Source organism: Eulemur rufifrons, chromosome 2 (assembly GCF_041146395.1).
Source record: "Eulemur rufifrons isolate Redbay chromosome 2, OSU_ERuf_1, whole genome shotgun sequence".
Lineage (NCBI taxonomy): Eukaryota > Metazoa > Chordata > Mammalia > Primates > Lemuridae > Eulemur > Eulemur rufifrons.
This window is the reverse complement of record NC_090984.1, coordinates 56,597,881-56,622,705: the sequence shown is the minus strand read 5'-3', so window position 1 is coordinate 56,622,705 and position 24,825 is coordinate 56,597,881. Positions and strand designations below refer to the sequence as shown.

At 41.2% G+C, this 24,825-nt stretch overlaps 1 protein-coding gene across 1 annotated transcript in view; it reads right to left on the bottom strand.

Moving 5' to 3' along the window:
- Positions 1–24,825, bottom strand: part of RYR3 (ryanodine receptor 3) — a 342,229-nt gene that overhangs the window by 244,740 nt on the left and 72,664 nt on the right. Inside the window, 4 exon segments of the mRNA XM_069492266.1 lie at positions 4,265–4,386; positions 8,235–8,408; positions 19,614–19,770; positions 21,678–21,752. Coding sequence (XP_069348367.1) covers positions 4,265–4,386; positions 8,235–8,408; positions 19,614–19,770; positions 21,678–21,752 — 528 coding nt within the window.

Genomic DNA, 24,825 nt, shown 5'->3' with positions numbered 1-24,825 from the left:
AACGGCTAATAAGCACACAAAAAGAGGTTCAATAATACTATTCCATTCTGGAAATGCAAATTAAAACCACTATGACATACCATTTCATACACCCTAGAATGGCAGCAATAAAAAAAAATCAGATAATAACAAACATAGGCAAGGATGTGGAGAAACTGGAATTTCATACATTTCTGAGGGGACTTTAAAATGGTGCATCCACTTTGGAAAACAGTTTTTTAGTTTAAAAAGTTAAACATAACCAAATGTCCATTGTTGAATGAATGAGGAAACAAAATGTGGTATTTGCATATGATGGAATATTATCCAACCTTAAAAAGGGAATGAAATTCTGATACACACGACAGCATGGATAAACCTTGAAGACGTTTTGCTCAGTTAAACAAGCCAGACCAGACACAAAAAGACAAATAGTATATGTTTCCACTTGTATGAGGTACCTAGAACAGTTAAATTTATAGAGACAGAAAGTGGAATACATGTTACCAGGGGCCGAGGGGAGAGGAGAATGGGGAGTTACTGTGTAGCAAGCATAGTGTTTTGATTTGGAACAATAAAAAATCTCTGTAGATGGATAGTGGTGATGCCACTGAACTTAAACATGGGTAAAATAGTAACTCTTATGTGATGTATATTTTACCACCATAAAAGCTATGTTAAAAAGTGACACAAATTTACATATGACTCAGCAATTCCACTCCTATTCACCCAAGAGAAATGAAAACATATCTGAAAGCTTTTACACTAAAATCCATAGAATTACTCATAATAACCGAAACAGGAAACAACCAACTGTTAAATTGATGAATGAATAAATACAATGTGATAAGTGTGCCTCTGTATCTATATATCCATCTGCCGCTCTCTCCACACACACACACACACACACACACACGAACACTCTTCACAATAAAAAAGGGACTGAACAACATGAATAAGCCTCAAAAATATAATGCTAAGAGGCCAGATTCAAAAGACAATATATTTTATGATTCAACTTATCAATTTAATGCATTAAGTTGAGAAAAAAAGCAGATTAGTGGTTGCCTAGGGCTGGGGGTGGCAACTAGAATAAACTGCAATGGGCATAAAGAGATATTTTTGGGATGGAAATGTTCTAAAACTGGATTGTGGTGATGGTTGTACAGCTCTGTAAATATATTAAAACTCACTGAACTGTACACTTACAAGGACGAATTTTATGATATGCAAATTCTACCTCAATAAAGCTGTTTAAAAATAATCTTCCCATTGTCAGGCATGTAACTTCCACTGATTTTGAAAATAACAGCTTTATTGAAATATAATTGACATATCATAGCACCACCTATTTAAACGGTACAATTAAATGGTTTACTGGTTTAGTATAATCACAGAGTTGTGCAACCATCACCACAGTTTTAGAACTTTATTTTATCAGCCCTCCATAAAACTCCATACACATTAGCAGTCACTCTCCCTTTGCCCCTGAGACACCCCAGCTCTAGGTAATCACTAATCTACTTTCTGTCTTTATAGATTTGCCTATTCTGGACATTCCATATAAATGAAATCATACACTATTGTGGTCTTCTGTGACTTGCTTCTTTCATTTAGCATAACGTTTTCAAGGTTCATCTACATTGTAGTATGTATCAGTACTTCGTTCCTTCTAATGGCCAAATAGTATCCATTGTATGGATATAGCACATTTTATTTATCCATTTATCAGCAATGGACATCTGGGTCATTTCTACTTTTGGGCTATTATGAATAATGCTGCTACAAACATCTGTGTACAAGTTTTTGTGTGGACATGTGTTTTCACTTTTCCTGCATATATACCTAGGAGTAAAACTGATGGGTCATATGGTAACTCTATATTTAACTTTTTGATGGACATCCAGACTATCTTCCAAAGTGGCCACAACATTTTACACTCCCACCAGCAGTGTATGAGGGTTCCATTTCTCCACATCCTCTCCCACACTAGTTGGTAACAATTTTTTTGATTATAGCCATCCTAGTGGGTGTAAAGTGGTATCTCATTACGGTTTGGCTGACATTTTCCTGATGGCTAATGATGCTGAACATCTTTTCATGTGCTCATCGGCTATTTGTATATTTTCTTTGGAAAAATGTCTATTCAGATCTTTTGTCCATTTTTAATGTTTTGTCTTTTTCATTGTTGAGTTTTAAGAATCCTTTACTCTAGATATAAGACCCTTATCATATATATGGGTTGCAATTTTTTCCCATCATGTGGGTTGTCTTTTCACTCCTTTGACAGAGCCCTTTGCAGCAAATCATTTTAAATTTTGAGGAAGCCCAATTCGTTTTTTTGTTTTGTTTCTTTTGCTTTTAGTGTCATATTTAAGATACCACTGTCTAATCCAAAATCATGAAAATTTAGGCTTATGTGTCCTTCTACGTGTTTTATAGTTTTAGGTCTCATATTTAGGTCTTTCTTTGATCCACTGTAAATTAACTTTTATATACGTGTGAGGTAGAGGGCACTGACTTTTACAAAATATTTAAGGGCAGAAGTTGGGAGAACTGGTGGCCAGATAAATAAACTCATCCGCCTAGAGGGTGATCATCTTGATGCTAGTTAAGGCTACATGAAAAACTCATGTTTGCATGCAGCTATCTTTTTCTGCCTATACCAAGGCAATCATTCTTATAATCTTTCTTTGAAGAAGAGAAGCAGGTTCTGGAAGTAATGAGACATAGAAAGGAGGAAGGAAAAATTTTGCTCAGAGATCACAGGAAACCAGTGGCAGAGCTAAAAGTAGACAAAAGACTGTTGATTTACAAGTCTCAGTTTCATTGTGTGGCAGGAATACCTCTACTATCCACTCTCCCTTCTCCAATTTTAGTAACAGAGCCTCTGAGTGGTACTAGGTACATAGCCAGCCAGCCAGCCAGAGATATTTTCAGGCTCCCTCGGTTTCCCCCTTTTGTAGGACAGTCCTCAGACACGGTGTTAGTAATAAGCTATTTGAAGAAAATATACCAGGATAGCAGTTCTCAATTGTGGCTGAATGTTAGAATCACCTAGAGAGCTTTAATAAAATACTAGCAATTTGGATCCCACCTCCAGAGATTCTGATGCAACTGGTTTGAGATACAGCTTCAAAATTTGGGTGTTAAAAGCTCCCTAGATGAATCTAACATGTGGCCAAGGTTAAGATCTCTATTCCAGTGCAGCGGTTTTTAAACATTAGTATGTATCAGCATCACCTGGAGGGCCTATGAAATATGATTTGATGGATCTTACTCCCAAGAGTATCTGATTCAGTAGGTCTGGTATAAAACCTGAGAATCTGCATTTTAACAAGTTTGCAGATGATGCTGATGTGCTGGTCCAGAGACATACTTTAAGAATGTGTAGGAGATGCTAGAGCAGAAAGGCAGAAGGAACACGAGCCCCAGTACCTGGGCTGCCCTATTTTCCCTAAGCCACCTGTCTGCTCTATCTTATTACTTAAAAAAGAAGGAAAAGTTTATTCTGAAATGCAACAGAAGCTTAGCCTATATCCTCACTAATACACATCCCTTGGATTACAGTCTTTCAACAAGAAAAGTAAAGCTATAAAAAAAAAGTTCTCATTTCATACAAATTCACACATGCAATTGATACCCTCTTGGCTTTAGAGATAATTTCTTACAAGGGAAGAATGGCTTGGAACACTGCACGGCTTACAACACAATCCGTTTCTCATGGTAATTGGTGAAAACAATTCATAGAGTTCTGTTTTGGCAGCATTTTTAGGCTGGAGGGATTAGAATCCAAGCAGGCAGTTTTGTTACTTTTCCCATTTAAGTCCCAGCCACAGTTGGGTAACCCAAGGCTTCCAACACAAATCCACTTTGATCCAAACCATAGCAACAATTCTGAGTGATGTAGAAACCCTTTCTAAACAGCACACGGGGTATGGATCAGTTTCTCCTCGCTCCTTTTCTCTTTTCATACTAATACAAAAGGGATCCAAGAGCTCCAGCTCTTTTCACTTAATTTTTGTGCAAAGACCTTGGGTATTCATCACAGCAACCCAAATAACCAGTGGGGCTTGGGGATTTGTTGGGCAAAGAGTGAAGCTAGTAAAAGGTCACCTATGCAGGAACTAAGTTTCAGTCTCAAACTATCTCTGGTAAAACTCTTTGCTGGCATTTAACTATTTCCTGAAAATACTCATAGTATCAAAAGGAGGTGTGTGGATAGGGTTTGAAGGCCAGACAGAGTAAAAACTGCCAGGTAGAGAAAGGGAAGGCACTAACGTACCTGACAAACTGGCTGAACAAGGCTATTGTATTCCGGATGATCCGAGCAGCCTGGGACTCCTCGCGCTGGCATCTCTGCAGTGTTAACCCATCATCCATGTGGCCTTCCTGATGCAGTATGACCTACCCACAGGGGAAGGGACAGCAGGTCCAGGTTACATACTACTCCACAGCTGGGCAGTTGGCATTTCCTGCAGTGTTTCCCAAATCCCTCTTATTCCTCTCCAACTAAGCCCCCCGGGTCCATTTTGAAAACAGGACATTAACAGAGTTATTTCACTCGGATGCCCTATTACTGACAGATGAACCATTCCTGAGACACGGTGCTTAGACAAAAATGAAATTTTATGTGCCACCATGGTATGAGTCATGATCAATTCTTTGGGCCTAGATGGCCAATTTCAAAGGGTGAAAACATACTTTATAATAGATTTTTCTCTTAAAATGAACATGGAAGCTTACCCTTGGAGATGGGAAAAGTCACTTTGTTCAGAGCCTTTTCCTCCAGCGATAAATTGGGGAAGAAGACAGATAATTTACAGCAAAACTCTCCACTGGGATCAGGCTTGGGCTTCTCTACTGCAGGACAGCCACCCTGGGGAGTTAACTGTAGGACTGAGGACAGCAGCTCGAGGTGGTAGCTTGCTTCTCATAAAGGCAAGAGAGGGGACTTGAAAGCACAGGGTCTGTACTGGCAGACCTTGGTTCTAATCCTGCTGTGCCACTTACCAGCTGTGTGACCTTGGGCAAGTTACTTAACCCCTCTTTGCTTTGGATTTCACCTTCTGCATATAGACTTATCTTAGAGGGCTGTTTGGTGGATTAGATGATTTACAGGTAAATCATTTGGCATGGTTCCTAGAATACAATAGGTGCTCAGTGAGTACTTGTTATAAGGGACAGTATAATACTGAACTTAGATTAGTTATCCAGAAGCTAAGCATACTTACTGATCACTAAGGATATCATGATACAATTTTGGGGTAGGACTAGAAGGTTTTGGTGTGGAGGTCAGTAGCTTTTTCCTTTAAAAGGGTCATGATACAATTTTGGGGTAGGACTAGAAGGTTTTGGTGTGGAGGTCAGTAGCTTTTTCCTTTAAAAGGGTCAAGTATGTGATGATGTTAATTGAGATGGTTTGACCCTGGTTCGAGTCAGGGTCAGATCCTGATTCAAGTTCTCTGGCCTGCTTTCCTTTTGAGCGGGGGTGGGTGAGGAATGAGTGAATAGAGACAACTTGTAGGTCCTAGAAATCAGTTAAATGTAAATGAAAGGGGTGGCTCCAAAAAATATCTTTAGAATAAAGATTTTTGGTTCTTTCTCATAAGAGCTCTTCAGAATAAAGATTTTTGGTTCTCATTTTAAGCATAAAGAAACAACTTATTTTCCTTTCCATGTGAAAAATATCTTACTTATCTTTTATTCTTTTGAAGGCATTTCCTGATAGAATCAATTCACATAGGAAATTCTTCCTTGCAAAAACTGGCTTGCAAAAACTTACGTTCAGTTTTGAAAAAAGACTTTACCGCCCATCTATATACTGTGGTGTAAGCTTAGCGAAGGAAGTCCTGATTATGGGATTCACTCACTGTTATAAAACATTACTTTGTCAGATCTTCCTGGTTAACAATGTTGCATTTGGATTTAGCAATACATTGCCACTGTGTTTAGCCTCAGTCCCAGACTTCTGGTCCCTAAAGACCAAAATCCACAGGTTTTGCTTGTTCAGATAACACATTCCAACTGGCCAGCCACACAAGGAAGCAATGAGAACTGGGTGCCACGCAGCTGTTAGAATGTTGTTATCAGGAACCCCGCTGATCCCAGCAGCTCAGTTCCTGAAGTCTTTTTTCTCTCCCGGGAATCCCACATCCAAGAACAGAGAGGAGCAGCCCCCAAGTATGGGAAGGAGGGAGCTTCCTGTACAGTGGGTACTATCCGGGTTTTCACTGTGTGTGTTCTCCATTGGTTTTTCTAGATTACTGTTCTATTCATTTCATAAAATGCTTAACATAGATTTGGGCATCCTTTGTGTTTTCAGAGAGAGAGAACTTAACCTGTTCCTTATGAAATAAGGCAGCACAGGCCTGTCAAGGGCCGACATTATGACACCATTTAGAGTTTTTGAAAGCACCCCCCGAAATTCCCATGCATATTCTAACAGTCAAATGGATCTATGGGCTATGGTCCTAGAAGAGAAAGGCAGGGACAGGAACAATAAATCAACAATGCAAATTGGGATCTCTCCACATTGACAGAGCCCTTGGAGTGTGGCCCTTCCCACCCAGAGTCACAGCCAAGTTTCACAAATTCCACTTTCTTTAAATGTTATCATTGCCTTAGTAGGTTTGAAAAACTGTAGAGACTTTAAATGATATTACTGTACTCTACAGAAGATTTAGTTTTCTGCTGGTAGGCTGGTAGAGGATGAGTTTTTAGCATTTAATTTCAATTTGCCCTTATTCCCAGGGTGTAGCCCTCAGTCCTGAGGTGCAGCCCTTCTGGGGTTCAACTGAAAACCTACTGTATTTTCTAAGGGGACTCTGAACCCCTGAACCCCAACTTATGTCTCCCCAGTACTGTCATGCTGTCAACGTCGCTGCTTTGCTTTCCTCTGTCATAGCTGCAGCTTTCTGTTGGCTACCTTGGCTTCACATTCCGTCTATGGTCAGCTTAGGGTGCCAGGAGAAACTGCATGCGGAATTTCAGGCTCACGTTTCTGTAGTTCTCCCCAGTCTGGACTCCTGGCCTCTCAAGTCCCAGAAACCTTGACTGACCCTATGTCTATTCTGTCTTTCCAGCACAGTGGAGCTAACAGAAGACCCCCTGTCCTAGCTCTGCAAATCAGCAAACATGCTGAGGGGAAAAACAGAGATGAAGGCAGGCTCACCTTAGTGCACTGACATTCTATGTGTGATCTTTAGCACCCATGTCCTGGGGGCCTGGTTGTTGAAATCTTCAAATGGTTTGTTTGGTTGTTTTTCTGTTGTTTTTTGTTTTGCGTTTTACCCAGCCTTAGTAGTTGTTTTCAGAGGAAGGGATGTCCTCATATAAGCTAGTCTATGTAGCCTCTTATTCTATTTTCTATCCTCTCTTAATCATTTCATTTTCCCTTTTCTAGATATGTTCCTAGTATGTTTTGCTTTATACAAAACTAAGCTATCACCTTATGTTTGTTCCCAATATTCTTTCTTAAAATAACCAGCATTCTGGGAAACCTTTCATCATTACCACATTAGGATGATATATCTTAACTACAGTGTATGCTGCCTCCTAGAACATTATCCTGGGACGCCCCGACTATCCAAACCTGTATTTTGTAAGGGTTTTTCAAGAAAAAAAAGCATCACACCCTTGGCATCCATTCTCTGGTTCCTACCAAAAAGCAACTCTACTACGGCAGTTCATTTTCTGCTAAGAAGATGCTGCATGTATGCAAGCTAGTTTCCCAGTGTAGCAGGCTGTGATCCACCACTAAGATCTGAATACATTCTCTGTGGATACGGCATCATTCCACAACGTTTCTTTCTGCACGTCAGTTCCTGTGGGCTTGTTATTATGCAATCTGCATTTTCTTTGTAGAGATTCTATACAAGTCTCCATATTGTGAAAACGGCACAATAGCTCAATTATCCATTTAAATGAAGGGAGCACTGAGGTGGATAGTCCCAAGACAGCAGACCACCAACAGTCATTGAGATCAGGTTTTAGAGTGCATTAAACAAATGCCACCTCCTCCTCACAGATTTGCTATATATTCAACTGTTTTTTTTCCATTGAATATAGGGCCAGTGTAACCAAATGAGGCTGATGTATTAGAGGAACTGTGTATAATCTTTTACAGAATAACTCTTTAGAATAGTAAGAAATAAAATATAATCACGTCCACCTGATTCTCAGATTCATTTCCATTGCCTACTTGCTTCCAATTCAGCATAAAACAATTACAGCCAAACCTTCTGACGTCTCACCTTTCTTTTCAGAGGTCCCAGCCGGGGTGTCTTGGCATCTTGTGCTTTGTACGTCACCCACAGACCACTGGCTATATGCTGGACAAAGCAGACGGAATCTCCATACTTGATCTCTGGAAGGCCCATGCCTTCTATATCTCGCTTGTGACTGGAATCCAATTTCTCCTTGATTTCCTAATTCATATACACATAAAAGAAAGAAGCATAGGCATGTTGATTAAATAGTAACTCAATACATAAAACAAATCCCCTTTGCAACATTTGTAAGCCAGGGAACTGATGACCAAAATCATCGTGATGTGCCCGTCCAAACCAGGATTTCAGAAAGGCTTGCTTCCCTCACCTGTTGTTAATTGTGAAGTCAATGGCTTTCAAGTTTTGGCTGATTTAGTGATTATTAACATCCATGGGAAAAGGAGGCAGCTGGTAGGTTCTCTCTTCTGTTCTGATTTAATATAAGTCTGCACTGTATTTTCTACTTTCCTCATCCTGATAGAGAAACCTTAATAAGTAACCCTTTACTGGCCAATTAACTTATTTTCAGCAAGTTATATCTTCCATAATTTTAATGGTTATCCTACATAAACTTCCCTAACTCAGGTGCTTTAAACATATCTATTAACATCACATAAATATCTTTTACAAAACTTTGCAGAGAAAGGATACTCTTTGAGTAGGTAGGGGGTGCTACTGTGCCTTAAATTAAGATCATAATTTGCATAGTAGTAAGAGTTTCTTAGGGCTTCCTGGGTTGTGTGTTGCAATCAAGGAGTTTCGTTCTTCAATTGTCACTATTTCACTACCTATTCTCCAGTATAGAAAAGGGACTTCCTGTGCATCAGTTACCAACTCAGTGACAACCTGAAGTGCCTGTCACAAGAGTGTGTCATGAAATAGACCCCTGATGCATGGCAACTTTTCTTGTCCTCATCAATCAGAGTCTCTGTGGCCCCATTCTGAATGGTTCTACTCTACTTTCATTTCTTTTCTACATCTTGCATTAAATTGCTCATTTGTAAAAGCCATTAACTAGGCAGTATTTTGGACTTTTTACAGGATAAAAAATGTAGCATGCTGTTCCCTCTGCTTGCAACATTCCTCTCATTCTTAATAACAGCAGCACATGTATTGAGCCCTTACCATGCTTAACAGTGATCCAAGTTCTTTACATGTATTAACTCTTCATAACAGCCTCTAATGTAGCTACTTGCTACAGATATTGTCCCAGTTCTACAGATGACAAACTGAAGGAAATAATTTGCCCAAGATCACTCAAGAAGTAATGCCAAGATTTAAACCAGGAAGTCCAGCTCCAGAGTCTGTGCTCCTCCCCACTACTTCAAACTCCTACTCACCCTTTAAAACCCTGCTGAGATGTCACCTTTCCTGTGAAAGCAGAGTTGGTCTCTCCTGTTGTATAGCACAACCTCACTCCCCTGTTGAGCACTTGGCACATCATAATGTAAGTGTGTTTGTTTATATGACACCTTCTTTTTATCAGGCTATGAAAAAATCAAGGGTACAGGCCAAATTTCAATTTATTTTGGATTCCTAGTACAGACAATTTAGCACTTACCAGTTACTTAATGAACATATATTGAAGAAATAAATACATATAGCTCAGTAATTTTTTCTTTCATGTGTATCTATTTTTCATTTAAGTTCTTATTTTTCTTCAGACCTTCATAAAAGCAAAATTAGTTATTTCACATACACTTAAAGGATCACTTTGAGCTACACTAATACTTCATAAGAAAATTCTTTTTTATTTTAAATATGTATGTTAATACTTTAGGTGGCTTGTTAAATATGACTTATTTCTCAAAGTAAACATTTTCAGAAAAACATATTTCTAATTTTATAACATAAGCTAATGGAAAAACAGAATTTGATATATTAGGATTTACTTTATAGGCAATTGGTCAAGAAGGTATTTATTCTACAAAACAATGGACACTTGATCTTCATCTCAGAAATATCTGCAGCTCTTTAGACACTCTCACCAGAAACAGGACTTAAAAGATGCCAAAATGTTCATCTCTAGCCTGTTCTCTAACCATAGCTAATACAGTGAAATAAACACACACACACACACACACACATGCACACTATCGTGGTTAAATATGAATAATTGTATCCATCTCTATTAGTGTCTGGTTAAAATAATACATATTCTCAAACTATCGATGAAATGTTACTTCATTTTTCACTTTTCATTTATTTAAATATGGGTTTGTGAAAAGAAAAACACTAGGATCTGTTTTTCTAGAGTCACTGAAATAAACAGATCATCATTTTGTAGAATGGAGTGTCTCTCTGTGTCTGCCTTTACAAAACAGACCCATCTTTCAAAGTTCTATGGTAGTCACTGCAGTGGCCACTTCTAATTTAAAAGAACAGCAGCAGCAACAACAAAAACTAAGAGACAAAATCAACAGCACAAACAACCCAACCCCAAACAATGACAAATCAGTAAGGAAGTTCAAGAGGTCAAGGACAGAGAAGCTGGATGCAGTGACAGCAGGTTAGTGATTTCCTTTCAACTTGAGCATGAACTAATGCTCCTTACTGCTTTTACTTGGATATGGCCCCATGCAGTCACCTACTGCTAGAAATGGAACTTTTCTAAATAGGGCTAATTCAATCACTCCTTTTCAATAATTCCCAAGTTCTTGCAGAATTCAATTCTCATTTCTAAAGTTCTTATATACTGTATATTTTAACCAAATTGGAGTCTGAGCACTTATCTTGATAGACCAAATGCTCTCTTTCTCTGGGCCTTTAGTGACACTACGCTTCATGCTAGGCATTCCCCTACCTCATCTCTGCATCTTTACATCCATATTACTTATGTTTTTAAATTTTCTGTATGTTGTGATGTTTTGACATCTTAAAAACCTTTCTGGCTGGGGAGAGACTGCCCTTGTGGGGCTGGCGGGTTCTCAGACAGCAAATGGCTCAGCTGCATGTCTTTGATATGCAAAGTAACCAATCCAGTGCCAGGCCTCCACTGTCTGGCCTGTACCCCGGGAAGCAATCAATATTCTTCTGCTTTAATCATCTCAGCGCCAGGTACCAGGTAGTTAGGGACCTCCTTGATAGCTTAGAGACTGCTGAAATTATTCAGACTAGGGAATCCTAAACTGTTTATCCAGTCTGTCTTGCCTTGACCACAGAAACCCTAGTAAAGGCGGTAGCCCAGGCCTTCCCCTGGCTCCTGCCCGTGCTGGTGCTTTCCCATGGGGCCCTGTGGGCCACCATACCTCCTGCTGCTAGGACCTGTGAGTGTAATGAACTGTTTTCCTGAGCCTCTCTTGTGTCTCCTCATGTGACAGCACCCGGCTGACCATCAGATAAAAGAACACAGCACCTCTCATCCATCAGGCTGTCTCCACATCCAAAGCTGGAGGACACCTGTGCATCTTCTCTGCTCTCATGGCCTTGCTGACCCCGTAGGGACTGCCCTTCCCAGGGCTAGTCAATTCCTAAAAATAGTAAAGGACTCACCCCTGAAAGCACATCTTTCATATGGAAACCAATCCAGATCCCATTAAGCCAACCACTTCCTTTATAGAGCTCCTACCCTCCAGGCTACCATTCTCTGCCCTAATCACCCAGGCCCTCTGTTCAGCTAGCCAACCCTAAACCTGCTTATCCTGCTTAACCTGTTCCTTTCCAGGGAAGCTACAAAAAGGCTCTTGGTCCATGTTTTCTCTCTCTCTCTCTCTCTCTCTCTCTCTCTCTGCCTCCTGACTGATCCTAGTGTTTCACCATGTGACCCTGCATTGTGTGTGGTGCCTCTTACTCTGGGGAAATGTAACAAACTATCTTTCAATGCCAATCATTTGTCATATGTGAATAATAATAAAACCTACATTTTAAAACATGTATGAAATTGTTACTGGTACCCTGGCTGCCCTCTGCCAGATTGAAAACTCTAGAAGTGCAAAACTGGCATTCATTTGTCTTTTGTATTCCACACGGTGCTCTGCTTAAAATGGGTTACAAGTAATTTGTTTCTGTTTTATCATTCTGCAGGCATTCAATTTGTATCTCTGTTTATCTGCATCAACCTTGCTTATGTTAGATGATGAGCTGAGTTGATCCAAGAAGGAATAAGTTCCATGGCCTAATGAATATTGAAGCTGCCTGCCTCCGCTGACAGCTTATTAAGGAAATGCTGGGGACCACATCATAATGGTCATGTTAGTATTTGGCTTAGATGATCAAGTTGCTGCTCTCCAGATTTATTTAAGATTTCTAGGAGGACAAAGATGAGAACTAGAACTAGCAATTGCCCAGTGTCTAGTCTGAACCAGGTATAATGCTAAGTACTTTACAACGACAACATCAAGTGAATTTACCAAGAACCTACAAAGTGACAGGTATCATACACAATACTTTACATTTTCTCTAAACTTTTAATGGCCCTACTGTTTTTATTATACTATTTTATAGATGAAAAAACTGAAGGTTGCAGAATGAACAACTTGCTTAAAGCCACATAGCTAGTAAGTAACAGGACAGAATTCAATAGCAGGTATAATCCCAAAGCCCATTTGTCATTTGAACAGAATTATTTGAGTGGTTATTATTACCATTAGCATAGTTAAGTGATTAATTGTATCCATGTTTTAGTTGTTTAAAGAAAATGTTGAAAATGTATACTACTACTTTATTAAAAAATGGCTTTGGGGTAGTACAAACTTTAAGAGTTATACTTACAAATCAATAACCGCAACAAGGTGATATGGTCTATGTTCAAAGTACGATTGGAGTTTGGAAGAGGGAGTAATTTTGCCAGGGGAATTAGGGGTGGTTTTACACAAGATTTATACCAGATGTGAGCCCAGCCTGGGGAGCAAGGAGCGAAGGGGAATTTGGAGGGAAAGGGATTCTAGAAGATGGGCACAGCATGGCAAGGAAAAGGGTGAAATCCAGAAAGGGACAGGAACAAAAATTAAAAACTCTGAATTCTATCCTATAGATTTGTGTTTCTCAAACTCATAATGTTAATCGACTTTCTATGGGAAAAGTCGACTTTGGACAAATATATCTTCTTCTAAGGATCAAAGGGAATATTATGATAGCATATATTCTTAGTCCTACAGTAAAAAGCAAACAACATCAACCAAAAAAAAAAAAAAATCAAAACAACCTCCTGAACTCTGCTTAATGCAGCATTTTGCTTATTTTTCCCTATAGAATCGTTATTTAGAACACCTCTTGGGCAAAGCTAGCATAGGTGATGGAAAGCCACTGAGACACAAAGGTTGCATCTTAGAACAACTAGTCCAGCATCAATGTGAATGATGGACTGAAAAAGAAATATGGCCAGAGATGGCTGAGTTGTAAGTTATGGCATTAGTATCTAGGGTGATATCTGGAACGGGGCAGATCCTAATTCATGCTTATTTAAGTGAAATTTGCTGTTAATTAATACAATTAAACCACTTGTCAGCACAGAAGACAACTTAGACTGTAAGTACCCAACAATATTTCAGAGGGAAAGTAGATAAGGGAAAATGAGGCCCATTCATAAATGCTGGGGTGACCTTCAAGAAAGTCCTGGTTAGCCCACTCTTTCCTAGGTGGCTCTGGAGAAACCTTGAGGAATTACATTTGGATTCATTTCTACACCAATATAAGTACCTTCTGAATTTCTCACTAGAATTTGAGGCCTTAGTATTGCTTTAAAAAAAAAAAAAAATCACACACTATAAGCCACTGCTAAGAGCCTGGCTGGCCGTGAGGCTGGCTGCAAAGCCTCCGCTGGGTGGGAAGACAGGGAAGACCTTGTGCTGTCTACCATGTGCTGGGGGAGCAGATTCACCTGCCTCACTGGGGCAGACACATTTCTTGAGCAGAAGTCACTGTGCTGGGCTCTTGTCTCCGTATTTCTAATTTAATCCCTGTACCATCCTCCTGAGGTAGGCAGCACTGTTCCATTTTACGGATAAGGAACCAGCTTCTCACGTCATCTTCCTGGTCTCATTTAATCCTCACAACAATCCCTCAGGACATTTCTTTATCTCTATTGTTACAAAAAGGTTGAACAGCACATGGCAGAGCCAGGGTTCGAGCCCAGGTTTTTTTCACTTCAAACTCCATGGTGTTCCTTGACTGCCTCTCTACTTGGTTCACTTTGAACAATAAAGACCAGGGAAAGCACACCAATTTAAATTTTTAAAATCCTCTGTAGGTTTTATTTAAAATGAAGCTGTAGTAAGTGGAGTTTTCTTTAGATGTTTGAATCGTAACGTCCATGTTTTTTCCTCTCCACTTTCCTCCTTTGCTCTATTCCCTCCCTTTTCCACCTGTAACTAGGTGAGGAAACCAATGCTTCAGCATCAGTGTTTCACAGACTGACACAGTACGAGCCCGGCTGCCGCCTTGCTTAGGGTTGCTGAGGCTCTGAGGTTAAAGGGCATGTGAAAGGCAGACAGGAAAGTCATGCTTGGCCAAGAACACCATGCTTAGCACATAGTAGGTATTTTATAAATGTTTACTAAAGTGAATTTAATGATTTTATACATTAAGGAAAAATGTCCTCTAATTGAGGACAATGACAGCTCTATGCCCTCACACAGTGAAATAGACAAGATTTGAGATTCTATCTCAATCATTCAAGACTTATGGTATGGTCATTTAAAGTGGCTTTTTAAAGCGCTTTTAAAGTGGCTATAAAATAAATGGCTACATGTAACCAGGTCTGCTTTAACATTATTAATTCACCCTTCCCTGAAAGGAATTCAGTGCTGTAAACTGACATTGAGACATGACATCTAAATAGACAGTATCGCCACGCCAGAGTAAATATTAAATCACATTAGCTGACAATCCTTGGGGAATGGCCTTGCAATGTCAAGACCACGGAAAAATGATGTGAAATCAAGTTCACAGAAATTTGACTTAGATGTTCAAAATAAAATTAATCTCTCTCGTTGAATGTGTATACAGGGAAGGGATTATGATAGCAAAATGATTACACAACAATGGCAAGGACATGTCTATGAAAAGGACAAAGGTTAAAATGAAAAGGACTTCACTCTGAATTTCACTGTATGACAATATTTACGTATCCTTTCAGAGAGCAATTTCCCAACTTCCTACATGCTACACACTGTGTGAGATGCTGGGATACAAGGCAAAAGAGGGGATGTATGGTTCTTGTCACCTAGGGGCTCCCAGTCAAGGAGGGATGGCTGCAACAGAAGCAGGAGTGAGTCATCCTCTCTCCTCTCATGGGGGCACTTGACACTTGCCTGGAAGTGGAAGGAGCTCTTAGTGGTGGCGTGTGGAGGGCCAAGAGCAACTAGGCACAGGCTTGGTGGTGAGAAAAAAGTAACATGCTCAAAGACCAATATATAATTAGTATGCTGGAGCTCAAGGCAAGCAAGCAAGAGACATGATGGAAGGGCAGGACAGGGTCAGATCTAAAAGGATCAGACTTCAAAGGAGGGGCAAATAGATTAAGAATTGTGTTACAGGTCTCACAGAGAGCAGATGGAGTCAAGGCCAGATCTGGGCAATGCTGAAGTCATGCCATGTCTCATAGCACACCATGTCCCTCAGATTAGAGGGACAGGGTTGTGATGCTGTATGTTCAAGGCAAAAATAGATCCCAGACCTCCAGTTTGACTTGGATCATCCTGCTGAGGTGGAGGGAGGGGGACCTTGATCAAGATCACATTCTGCACATTATTCTACATGTTTCACGTAGCTTGGTCAAAGACCTCAGTGTGAGTCCATCTGAGCCAGGCCTGGGCCAATCACTGCAGCTGGTGCTGGGACTTGGTCACCCCTCAGTGAGGCTCAACCACGCCCCTGTCTTATCACGCACATACAAGACCCACAGGGGCACCTGCCATCTCCTACATAAAGGCAGCCTGTTCAGGATGTTAACATGCACCTGCAGCTGCTCCATGGCCCCTGATTTAGTAGTCATAGCTGTCACAGGCTAATGAAACCTGACAGGTAATATGGGGTGGGAAGCCCATCATTACCAAATGACTCATGGCTCAGCAAACACAGTGTCCTCCCAAAACACATGACTGAAGCCCAAATGATGCCTCTCCTAGGAGTCTTTCTGTTTTTCCACTTCTCCCACATACAAAGAGGATCAGATGAACACCCTGCTCTCCCCCCCACACTCCTTGCCCAATGGCCCCAGTCACATAGGACATAGCTTATTGTCTCCATCTCTCTTGGCCTTCTCAACGAGCGCTTCCAATTCCTGTGCCCCCATCATCCTGAAACATGGTCTCAGGCGGCTGCTGTCTACTCTTTCAATACCACCGGCAGCAGGCAAGGGCTAGCCAGATGACTCAACACCTTCACATCGTGGAAAAAGAGAGTTCCAAGCCTCTTTCTGCTGGGGGACATCACTATTGCCCAGGGAGAGGAAGCACAACAGAGTGTATTTAAGGAAGACAGCTGCACCCAGCAAGGTAAGAATACACTTACTAACAAGGCACCTGGAGGTCTGGAGAAACCAAGGCATCTCCAGCGTTCATCTCCCACAGCTACTGGGGCTGTGTGCGGCAGCTGTGTGCTCCCTACGTGGTCGTGCTGTTTGCGCAGCTTCACAGTCCAAGATGCCAAAGGCCCTGCTCTCACCACGTCCCAAGGAAGCCCTGGTTTCCAGTGTGAACACAGCTATATCTTGGCCTGTTATGGAGTCTATGTCATTTCAATTTCAGTTTCTTTCAAATTGAAATGAAGCCAGCTGGGCTGACTACCACTGTACTGAGAGTTACTTAAATTTGCTAAATAGCGACTCCAGTGAAATATATCCACACTGCCAAGTACACAGGACAATGTGACTCATGGGTGACTTCTACCTCCAGCCCTGCTATTGCTGGCGGCCCCCACGATACCGTGATGACTTTCCAGCCATACCCCGATTGCCTCCCTGCACATGGAAATGGAGGGACTTGGAGAGATAAGCAATGGGCCCTCTGACGGCAAAATGTGTTCAGAGGCCAGAAGTGGTGCCAAGTGGAAGGAGTGCTACACGGCCTCCGTGGTGCTCTGAGCTTTTCTGGCTTCCCCCAGAGACCACAGCATGGTGCTAAGCCACACTCCACAGACTGAGCCAGGAAAGACGCGATGGAAGAGTCCCTTGGAACAGGATCCTGCCAGCTCCCTGGAAGGCTGCCTGATTCCTCTGCTGTCAGAGAGCCTTTTTCTGAAATGGTAAAGACCTCGAGGTCATTGTTCTGTCCTGGGGCAGCACATCCCGAGTGGGCCAAGGAGAAAGGAGACAGAGTGATCAGATAAGAAAAGGGCCATGCTGGCATTCTTAGAAGGCACTTGCTTGGTCACTTGCCATGGTGAGTCATTTGTCATGTTCCACCTGCTCCCCCTGCTCTCATCCCCCCACCCCATGTCCCAGTTGTCTCTCGGGGAAGGATGTGATCCTGCCTCTCTTTGTTCTTATGACTCTTCTGTTGCTTTGTTTCACTGATTCTTTTAGCCTCTAAACACTTCCTGGAGGCCAAAATGTTTACTAAATAGATATAAATTTGAATTTCAAATCCCTCTTGTGCTGGGAATCTAAAAAAAAAAAAAAAATGTTAGTAACATGAAGGAGATACGCTCAGAAAAAAAGAATGACATCAAGGAGCCAACGCACCACTGGAAGAGAATCAGATGGATGACTGCCATCTGAGGAGAGTTTACAAAGATGTGGGCAGGAAACTCACATATTTTAGTATTTGAAATATAGGTGTAAAAAAAGCCTAATTCTGATGTAGGGCAATTTAAGGGAGAAAAAACTATGCCAAAGAGTTTCTGGGCCTAAAAAGACCACAGAACCATAAAATGAAGGGAAAAGAACTCCGAGCCCCTGCTTCAAGGAAGTGCAGAGCTGAAAGACTGTTTCCCTCAGATGCATTAGGAAGCAGAGATACCCTGTCTCAAATGTCCCTAGTCCTACACGAACAGAATCATCAATAACCCCTTACTGAAATCGTGTGGAGAACACAAATCAAGATCTATTTCTGGAAGAGAGCAAGAAAGAATGAAAGCAGAGACGAAGCTCCCTAAGGAGATGTTGAGCTTTCGTCTGAGGAAGTGCAGACTTCCCGGTAACTGTGCATCTGTCTGTGCAGAGCCTTTCTTATGCTTGGATGATCTTTCCAGAACAATCAAAGTGGCAGACCATCCAACTGTCCATCAGAAGTTAGCTCAGCATGCAATTCCGACCATCCAACTAGACCCAGCTCTGAATTATGCAGAGTCAAAACCTGGCTGAACATTAAAGATGGATGTTTGAATAAAATAGTTGTCTATATACACATCAAATGGCAAAGCTATTCACTTGGGGTTGACCCACTACCATAGGCTTCTTCTTAATGAAGGCTGGGGATGGACAGGAGAAAGCTAAAGATCTGAGGAGCAGAGAAAGCCAATGAAAAGGGTGGGGGAGGTACTCGTAACTTTATATAATACTAATAACTGCAAGATGATCACGTGTCCAGAATTATGTCTTCTCTGCATCTTTCTGAAAGAAATCACCTTTGGATTTAAACAAATGTAGCTCTGAAACTCAAGTCCCCATGTTACCATGGTTTTACAGGAGTGAAGACTATAATTTAGAAGTTATTAAAAATAACTTAGAATGGATTAAACAATGACAACATTTTGCATTAGCTTCTGAGCAACAATGTCCATTCCTGTGATCCTTGTGTTTTCTAGGGTTTTCCACTCTCCTCCTACTTCAACCTTCATGCAAGGTACACATATTCCTTCACGAACTCAATTCAAAAGATAAAAGACAGTGAGGGTTTTTTTTTTTTTTTTTTTTTTTTTTGCTAATAATGCAACCAGCTGTCACAAAAACTTCATTACACTCCCAAGTGAAACCAGGAAGCTCGGTCAAGAAAGGGAAGGCAGATCCGTTTACAAGTAAAGGCCACATTTGAGAGGAAGGAGGTAATATAGCAAACCAAGATGCAAAGAACACGTAGCCAATTCTGTGGCTGGTCCTAGTAAACCAAACCAAGTTACCTATGAATTTGAATTTCTACTTAAGTGTTCATGCTGCCTTGATGAATTAGCTGGTGCACATCATTGAGCTCTCATAGGTTTTCGTTAGTCTATACTTTCCAGAGAATTCATTTTCTATAAGGTATATGGTTGTCTGGCCACAGGAGAAAGCTAGCAATGTTTAAAAAGGTACTTCTACGGGACACACAGCAATTTGATTAATCTTCCTTCTTATTTTGGGCAGATACGCTGAGCGTGTTTAGCTTACGTCTAATTTTGGATTTTACTCTATTCCAGACTACTTTCTTTTTCAGTTATAGTTCTACCTGGAGGTTTCGGAGCTTTCACTTTTAGAACAGGGTCAAAGTCCACTTTACCACACCTTACCTTTGACGGCCGGAAAGAGAAGGCTGTGGACTTGGTGTCTGACTTCCCCCGGTCTTGCAGCAGGAGGCCCTGGTCCTCTGTCAAGGCCAGGTAGTGGCCTGTGGTCAGATGCCGGAGTCGGAAAGCCTGGCCCCATCTGATGTTACTGCCGCTCCAGCTGGGCAGATGAAATGGACAAAAGATTGTATTTATACAAAAATAAGTTCTTTTCGTATTTATCTTGTGCCTTCTTACACATGTGAGCAGAAGTATGACCCTTCTAGTGGTCATCCTTAGGGGACAAAGCCCCTGTCTTCTGGCTTGTTCTAGGATTTCACATCTGCCTATAACCCAGTGCTGTCTCAGGCCCTCTCAGGACATCAACAAGGAATATAATCTGGAGGACAGGTCAACGGTGTAATGTAACTGGAAGTCCCAAGGTTCCAATTTTCCCTTAGTCCACTGAAGCATCTTGATGCAAATAACCCCCAAACGGATGGGAAGTTTGTCTTTTAATGAAAACTTGGTTCTGAGAAAACAAAGTCTTTCTAAATGCGTCATCTGAACTCAAATATTTTACTACCACAGAGCGCTATCTTTGAGAAATAGTAAAAATACCTGTGTAGCTTACCCTTGCCAGAGACAGGAGGACAACAAACAAGCTTAATAAGTAAATACTGAGTTATGTCAGGAGGAGATAAATTTTATGCAAGAAAAGCAAAGCAGGATGAGTGGACTGAGACAAGGATGATCCCGTGTTGAACGCCAACCTTTCCACGGCCCTTCATCAAAAGATTAGCATTCAACAAAAGTTATGGTAAGTGTTAGGGGAGAAATTATTCACTGAATAGTCTGTAACTCAAAGTTGATCTTTTAAGTTAGAATAAAATGTGTCAAATTTTAAAATCACTTTCCACTTTATCAAACTTTCTGGAGCACCAATGAGTCCAAATCACATTGATAAAAGGCTTAAATTCTTCATGTGTAGGTCTCCGGAGAAATGAACAAACCATAACTAGAACTATATACACATGCCACATACCTATTATATTTTGACTTTTTAAAAAGCCCATTAAGCAAGAAGGCCATGCTTAATATCCTGAGAATAGTATATTACTGTTAGATTTTTAATAGGGCTGAAAGAGAATACAAATGCCTCAAGACAGTTAATAATTGAGTATTCCTTGAAACCAATATTCTTTAAAACTGCAGTCTCCAGTGTCTCAGTAAAAAATGTGAATGCATGTGTGTGTGTGATGTGAGAGGTTCTAATATTTTCTTCTGTTTTCCAGTGGATTATCTTGAGGACCCCCTTGGGGCATACACCCCTCATGAGACTAAGCACAAAGCTGGAGGGAAAGGCAGAAAAGGAAAGCCAGAGGTTGACACTTAACCCTCCTCTCTCATCCCCAGCAGTGTAGCTCTAGCCTTAACTCGCAAACCCTCTCGGCCAAATAAAGGTCCCCCCTCAGTGGTTTGAAGTTTAGCAACCACATGTGGTTACTCAAGCTTCTGGCTGGAAAGTCACCTGCTTCCCAGGTATTGTTCCTTCTACCCAGGTACAATATTGCCTCTAGGAAGTCCTGGTATGTATTGTTTTCTTTACAGCCACATTTCCAGTGAAGCTTTAGTCAGTCTTTATCCCATGCCATCACAACTACCTGTCTCTGTCACATAAAGCTAATGCTACTGGCACCAACAAAGCTACTGAGAGGAGAGAGAAGACTTATCCAGGTTCCAGAGAATCTGTTTAAGAAAATGAATGGGAGGAGAACTTTGATGGTTCTCTGCGGCCATCTAAGCTTGCCTCTTGTAACCCAGCCGCTGCAAGGGCAGCAGAGCTGACTAGCCTCAGAGTCAAAACAGCAATCTTAGAAATCGTGTGTGTGTGTGTGTGTGTGTGTGTCTGTCTATGTGTGTGCGTTATTCTTTAAAAACAAAGTCACAGAAATTTCCAAACTTTGGACCAAAGCCTTTTGAGGATTTGCCAGGTAATGGGGAACAAGTGAAATGTTTAAGAGGATGGACTTTACTGGCGATTAAAAAAAGTAATTTTGCAAAGAGCACCCCCAGGCCCTCCATTACCTTATCCGAAGGGGTTCCACTCTCCACAGAGACCTGGCTCGTGTCCCAGCTCCCCCAGCTTCGTAGAATATTCTCCTGTGAGCAGAGTTGGAGATCAGCTCCTACGTGCATGACACGGATCAGCACCGGGTGAGGAACAGCTCCCTGCAGAGGCTGCTCAGCCCCTGCTGCTTGTCTAAGCCCTCCCCAAGTCAGCGGGGTACAAAGCAGAAGTCAAAGGGAGGTAGTGTTTTCCAGTCTCACTCTCTCAGGAGGGACAAAAGCTGCCAAAGGGCAGGGAGCGGCTCATCATGCCCCTATCGTAGACACTCATGGGTCTCAGATGCATGATGAAAAGACAGGGACAAGAACATCTCTGTTTCTGTATCCGGAGTCAAAACAGCCCAGTTACACACCATGGAAGGCTCCAATTCTTTCAGGGTAAGCTCCTTGACGTAGCAGTGTATCTTTTAAAAATGTACTTGTACTTTTAAAATACATATTCAATACAGCGTTAATTCATTTTCAATGTTCTAGGATATTTAGAACAAAGCTTTATGTTCAGTTGTTGCAGTGTTTGCGATTTTATTACTGTACCATTGCCTCCTTTTCTGAGTTCAAAACCAGTTTTAATGTGTTTGTAGATAAAATTTTTGTTTTCGAAAAATTTTAAGTTTATAAAAAAGTTACAAAGATAGTCCAGAAAGCTCCTGTATAGTCTCCCTCAGTTTCCCCTCATGTTATCATCTTACATTACCAGGGTACATTTGTCAAAACTGAGAAGCCAACACTGGTATGTCATTACTAGCTAAATTGAAGGCTTTATTTGGATTTCAACTGAATTTTTCACTAAAGTGTTTTTCCTGCTCCAGGATCCAATCCAAGATACTACATTGCAGTTAGCTGTCATGTCTCCTCTGTTTCCTCTGATCTGTTACAGTCTCCCCGTCTTTCCTTGTTTTTCATTTTAACAGTTTTAAGGAGTACTGGTCAGATATTTTGTGAAATGTCCCTCAATTTGGATTTGTCTGATGTTTTTTCTAGTAATCAGCAAAATCTTAGTTTTTTTACAATGGGGATCAACCACCCTAGATCACAAGTTACATAGAATTAAACTAACTATCATAGTTTAGGAAATGTCCCAAGGACAGTGATCCTCAGATTACCTGGTTTACTGAGCCCGGCCACTTTGACAATCTTGTGACCATTGATCAAGATTGATCATTTAACTGCACTTATATTCGCAAATTTAAAATCTTACCTCCAACCATAGAGGATTTGTATATCTCACAATTGAAACACTCAAGCCCCAGAAGTATGTTGATCTAGATTTTGAAGACAGTAGGTACACTATAGAGGTGAAGAGGAAATGTGCATGTGTACTTAATTATAATTACAAGTTGGTTCAAAATATGAGCTTGGAAGCCAGACAGACCTGAGTTTGAATCTGTTAGCTGTGTGACCATGGACAAACCCCTTCAACTCCCTGTTCCTCAGCTTCCTCATCTGTAAAATGGGTCTACTAAGGGTAGGTACATCACAAAATGGTTGTGAGAACTTAATGTTTTTTTGTTTTTTTTTAAAGTAATCAATGTGCACAGTGATGTTCAGGGATGTACAAACTACTATATATTGTAGATTTATCCAAATCTTGTTCAAATATAAATAAACATGCATAGAAAAACACACTAATGGCACAGAAATATTATGAAACATTAACAGTGGTACTTCTGGAAGGTGGGATTATAGAGGACATTTCTAAACCTTTTACAAATGCACATGTTATCAGGAGATAATAAATATTAGGAAAAAAATCCTACAGACTTTAGAGTTCTGACAGCAAAGGTGTCTCTGTACCAGGTACTGCGCCGACGACCCAGCCACTCAAGATTTGCTGAGATTATCACTGATGCTTCTCCCCTTTCAGCAAGGGCTGGAAGGATCACTCAGGTGGCGACAGTGAAGTGGCTCACCTGAGGTCACAGGTGAAACAGCACTGGAGCTGGCACTAGAGGACTCTCTACCTCTGACACCTGAAGGATTCCTGACGGTTCGTTCTTCCCACCTGGGACATTTGGGCGGCCTGCTCCAATTAATTTGACAAGGTTACTGAGGTTGAAACAACTTGTTCTCCTTCTCTAAAACAATTCCAAGGAGAGGAGTGGGTGGCAAGCTGAGTCGCTTTTGAAAGCTTGGCTGACAGCTTAGCCTTAGCTTCAATAGGTTAAGTAACTTATCCCAGGGTGTCTGACAAGCCAGAGGCAAGGATCAGAGCTCAGAGTGTTAGACTGTTGATCTCGGGTTTCCACTCTGGAACAGTCAGCCTCAGTGCCTGGCCTGGCTGCTCCCAGGCTTTAGAGGGAATTAAAATGACTTCCTCTGGAGAGTCAGGCCAATACAATGGAACACTTGCATGCTTAGTGGCCTCTGGGATCTCTTAGCATGATCTTTATTTTCTATTCCTCCCGCAGATTTTGGTGTTCCTTGCCATTCTGGCCAATTCTAAGGATTTACCTGACAACAGAAGACAGTGATGAGGCTTCTCACTCACCTCACCTAGACATCAAATAACACCAAGGCATCCTGCTTTGAGTGAAAGACCAGTTGATACAGAAATTCAGGTTCCTGTGTGCTGAATAGCTGCTCACTTGCCCCAGTCTCAACCCCTTCATGCTCCCTTATAAAGGAAAGGGATACACCACCTTCTGATTTTTATAGTGAATTTCTTTTTTTCCAAAACATGAATTAGCGCCTATGGATTCTTCAGCTGAGGGAAGGCCACCTCCACTCTTATTTAAGTGACAGGTGCATGTCTGCTTCAGTGTGCCCATTTGGGGAACCTCTCTCCATCTACCTAACTCTCCCCACCACCTCCCTCCACACACTTGCCCAGCCTTTCTTTTTAAGCAGGATTTTGCTGGAGAACTTGATAGGAATACCCACTAAATGACAAGCCTCTCCAAGTAGCATGGTTTCCTGGCTATTTCTAATTTGGCTCTAATTTTAATGACAGGAACGTTGGGGGCTGCACATAGAGAACACTTCACTTTTTCCAAATTCCTACCCTTAAAAATGGAACAGGAATGGGAAGAATGCACTAGTGAAGTTCTGGTGTATTCCATTCTTAGATGTAGATAATCCTGTAAGACTCACAACACTTTAGTTCTTT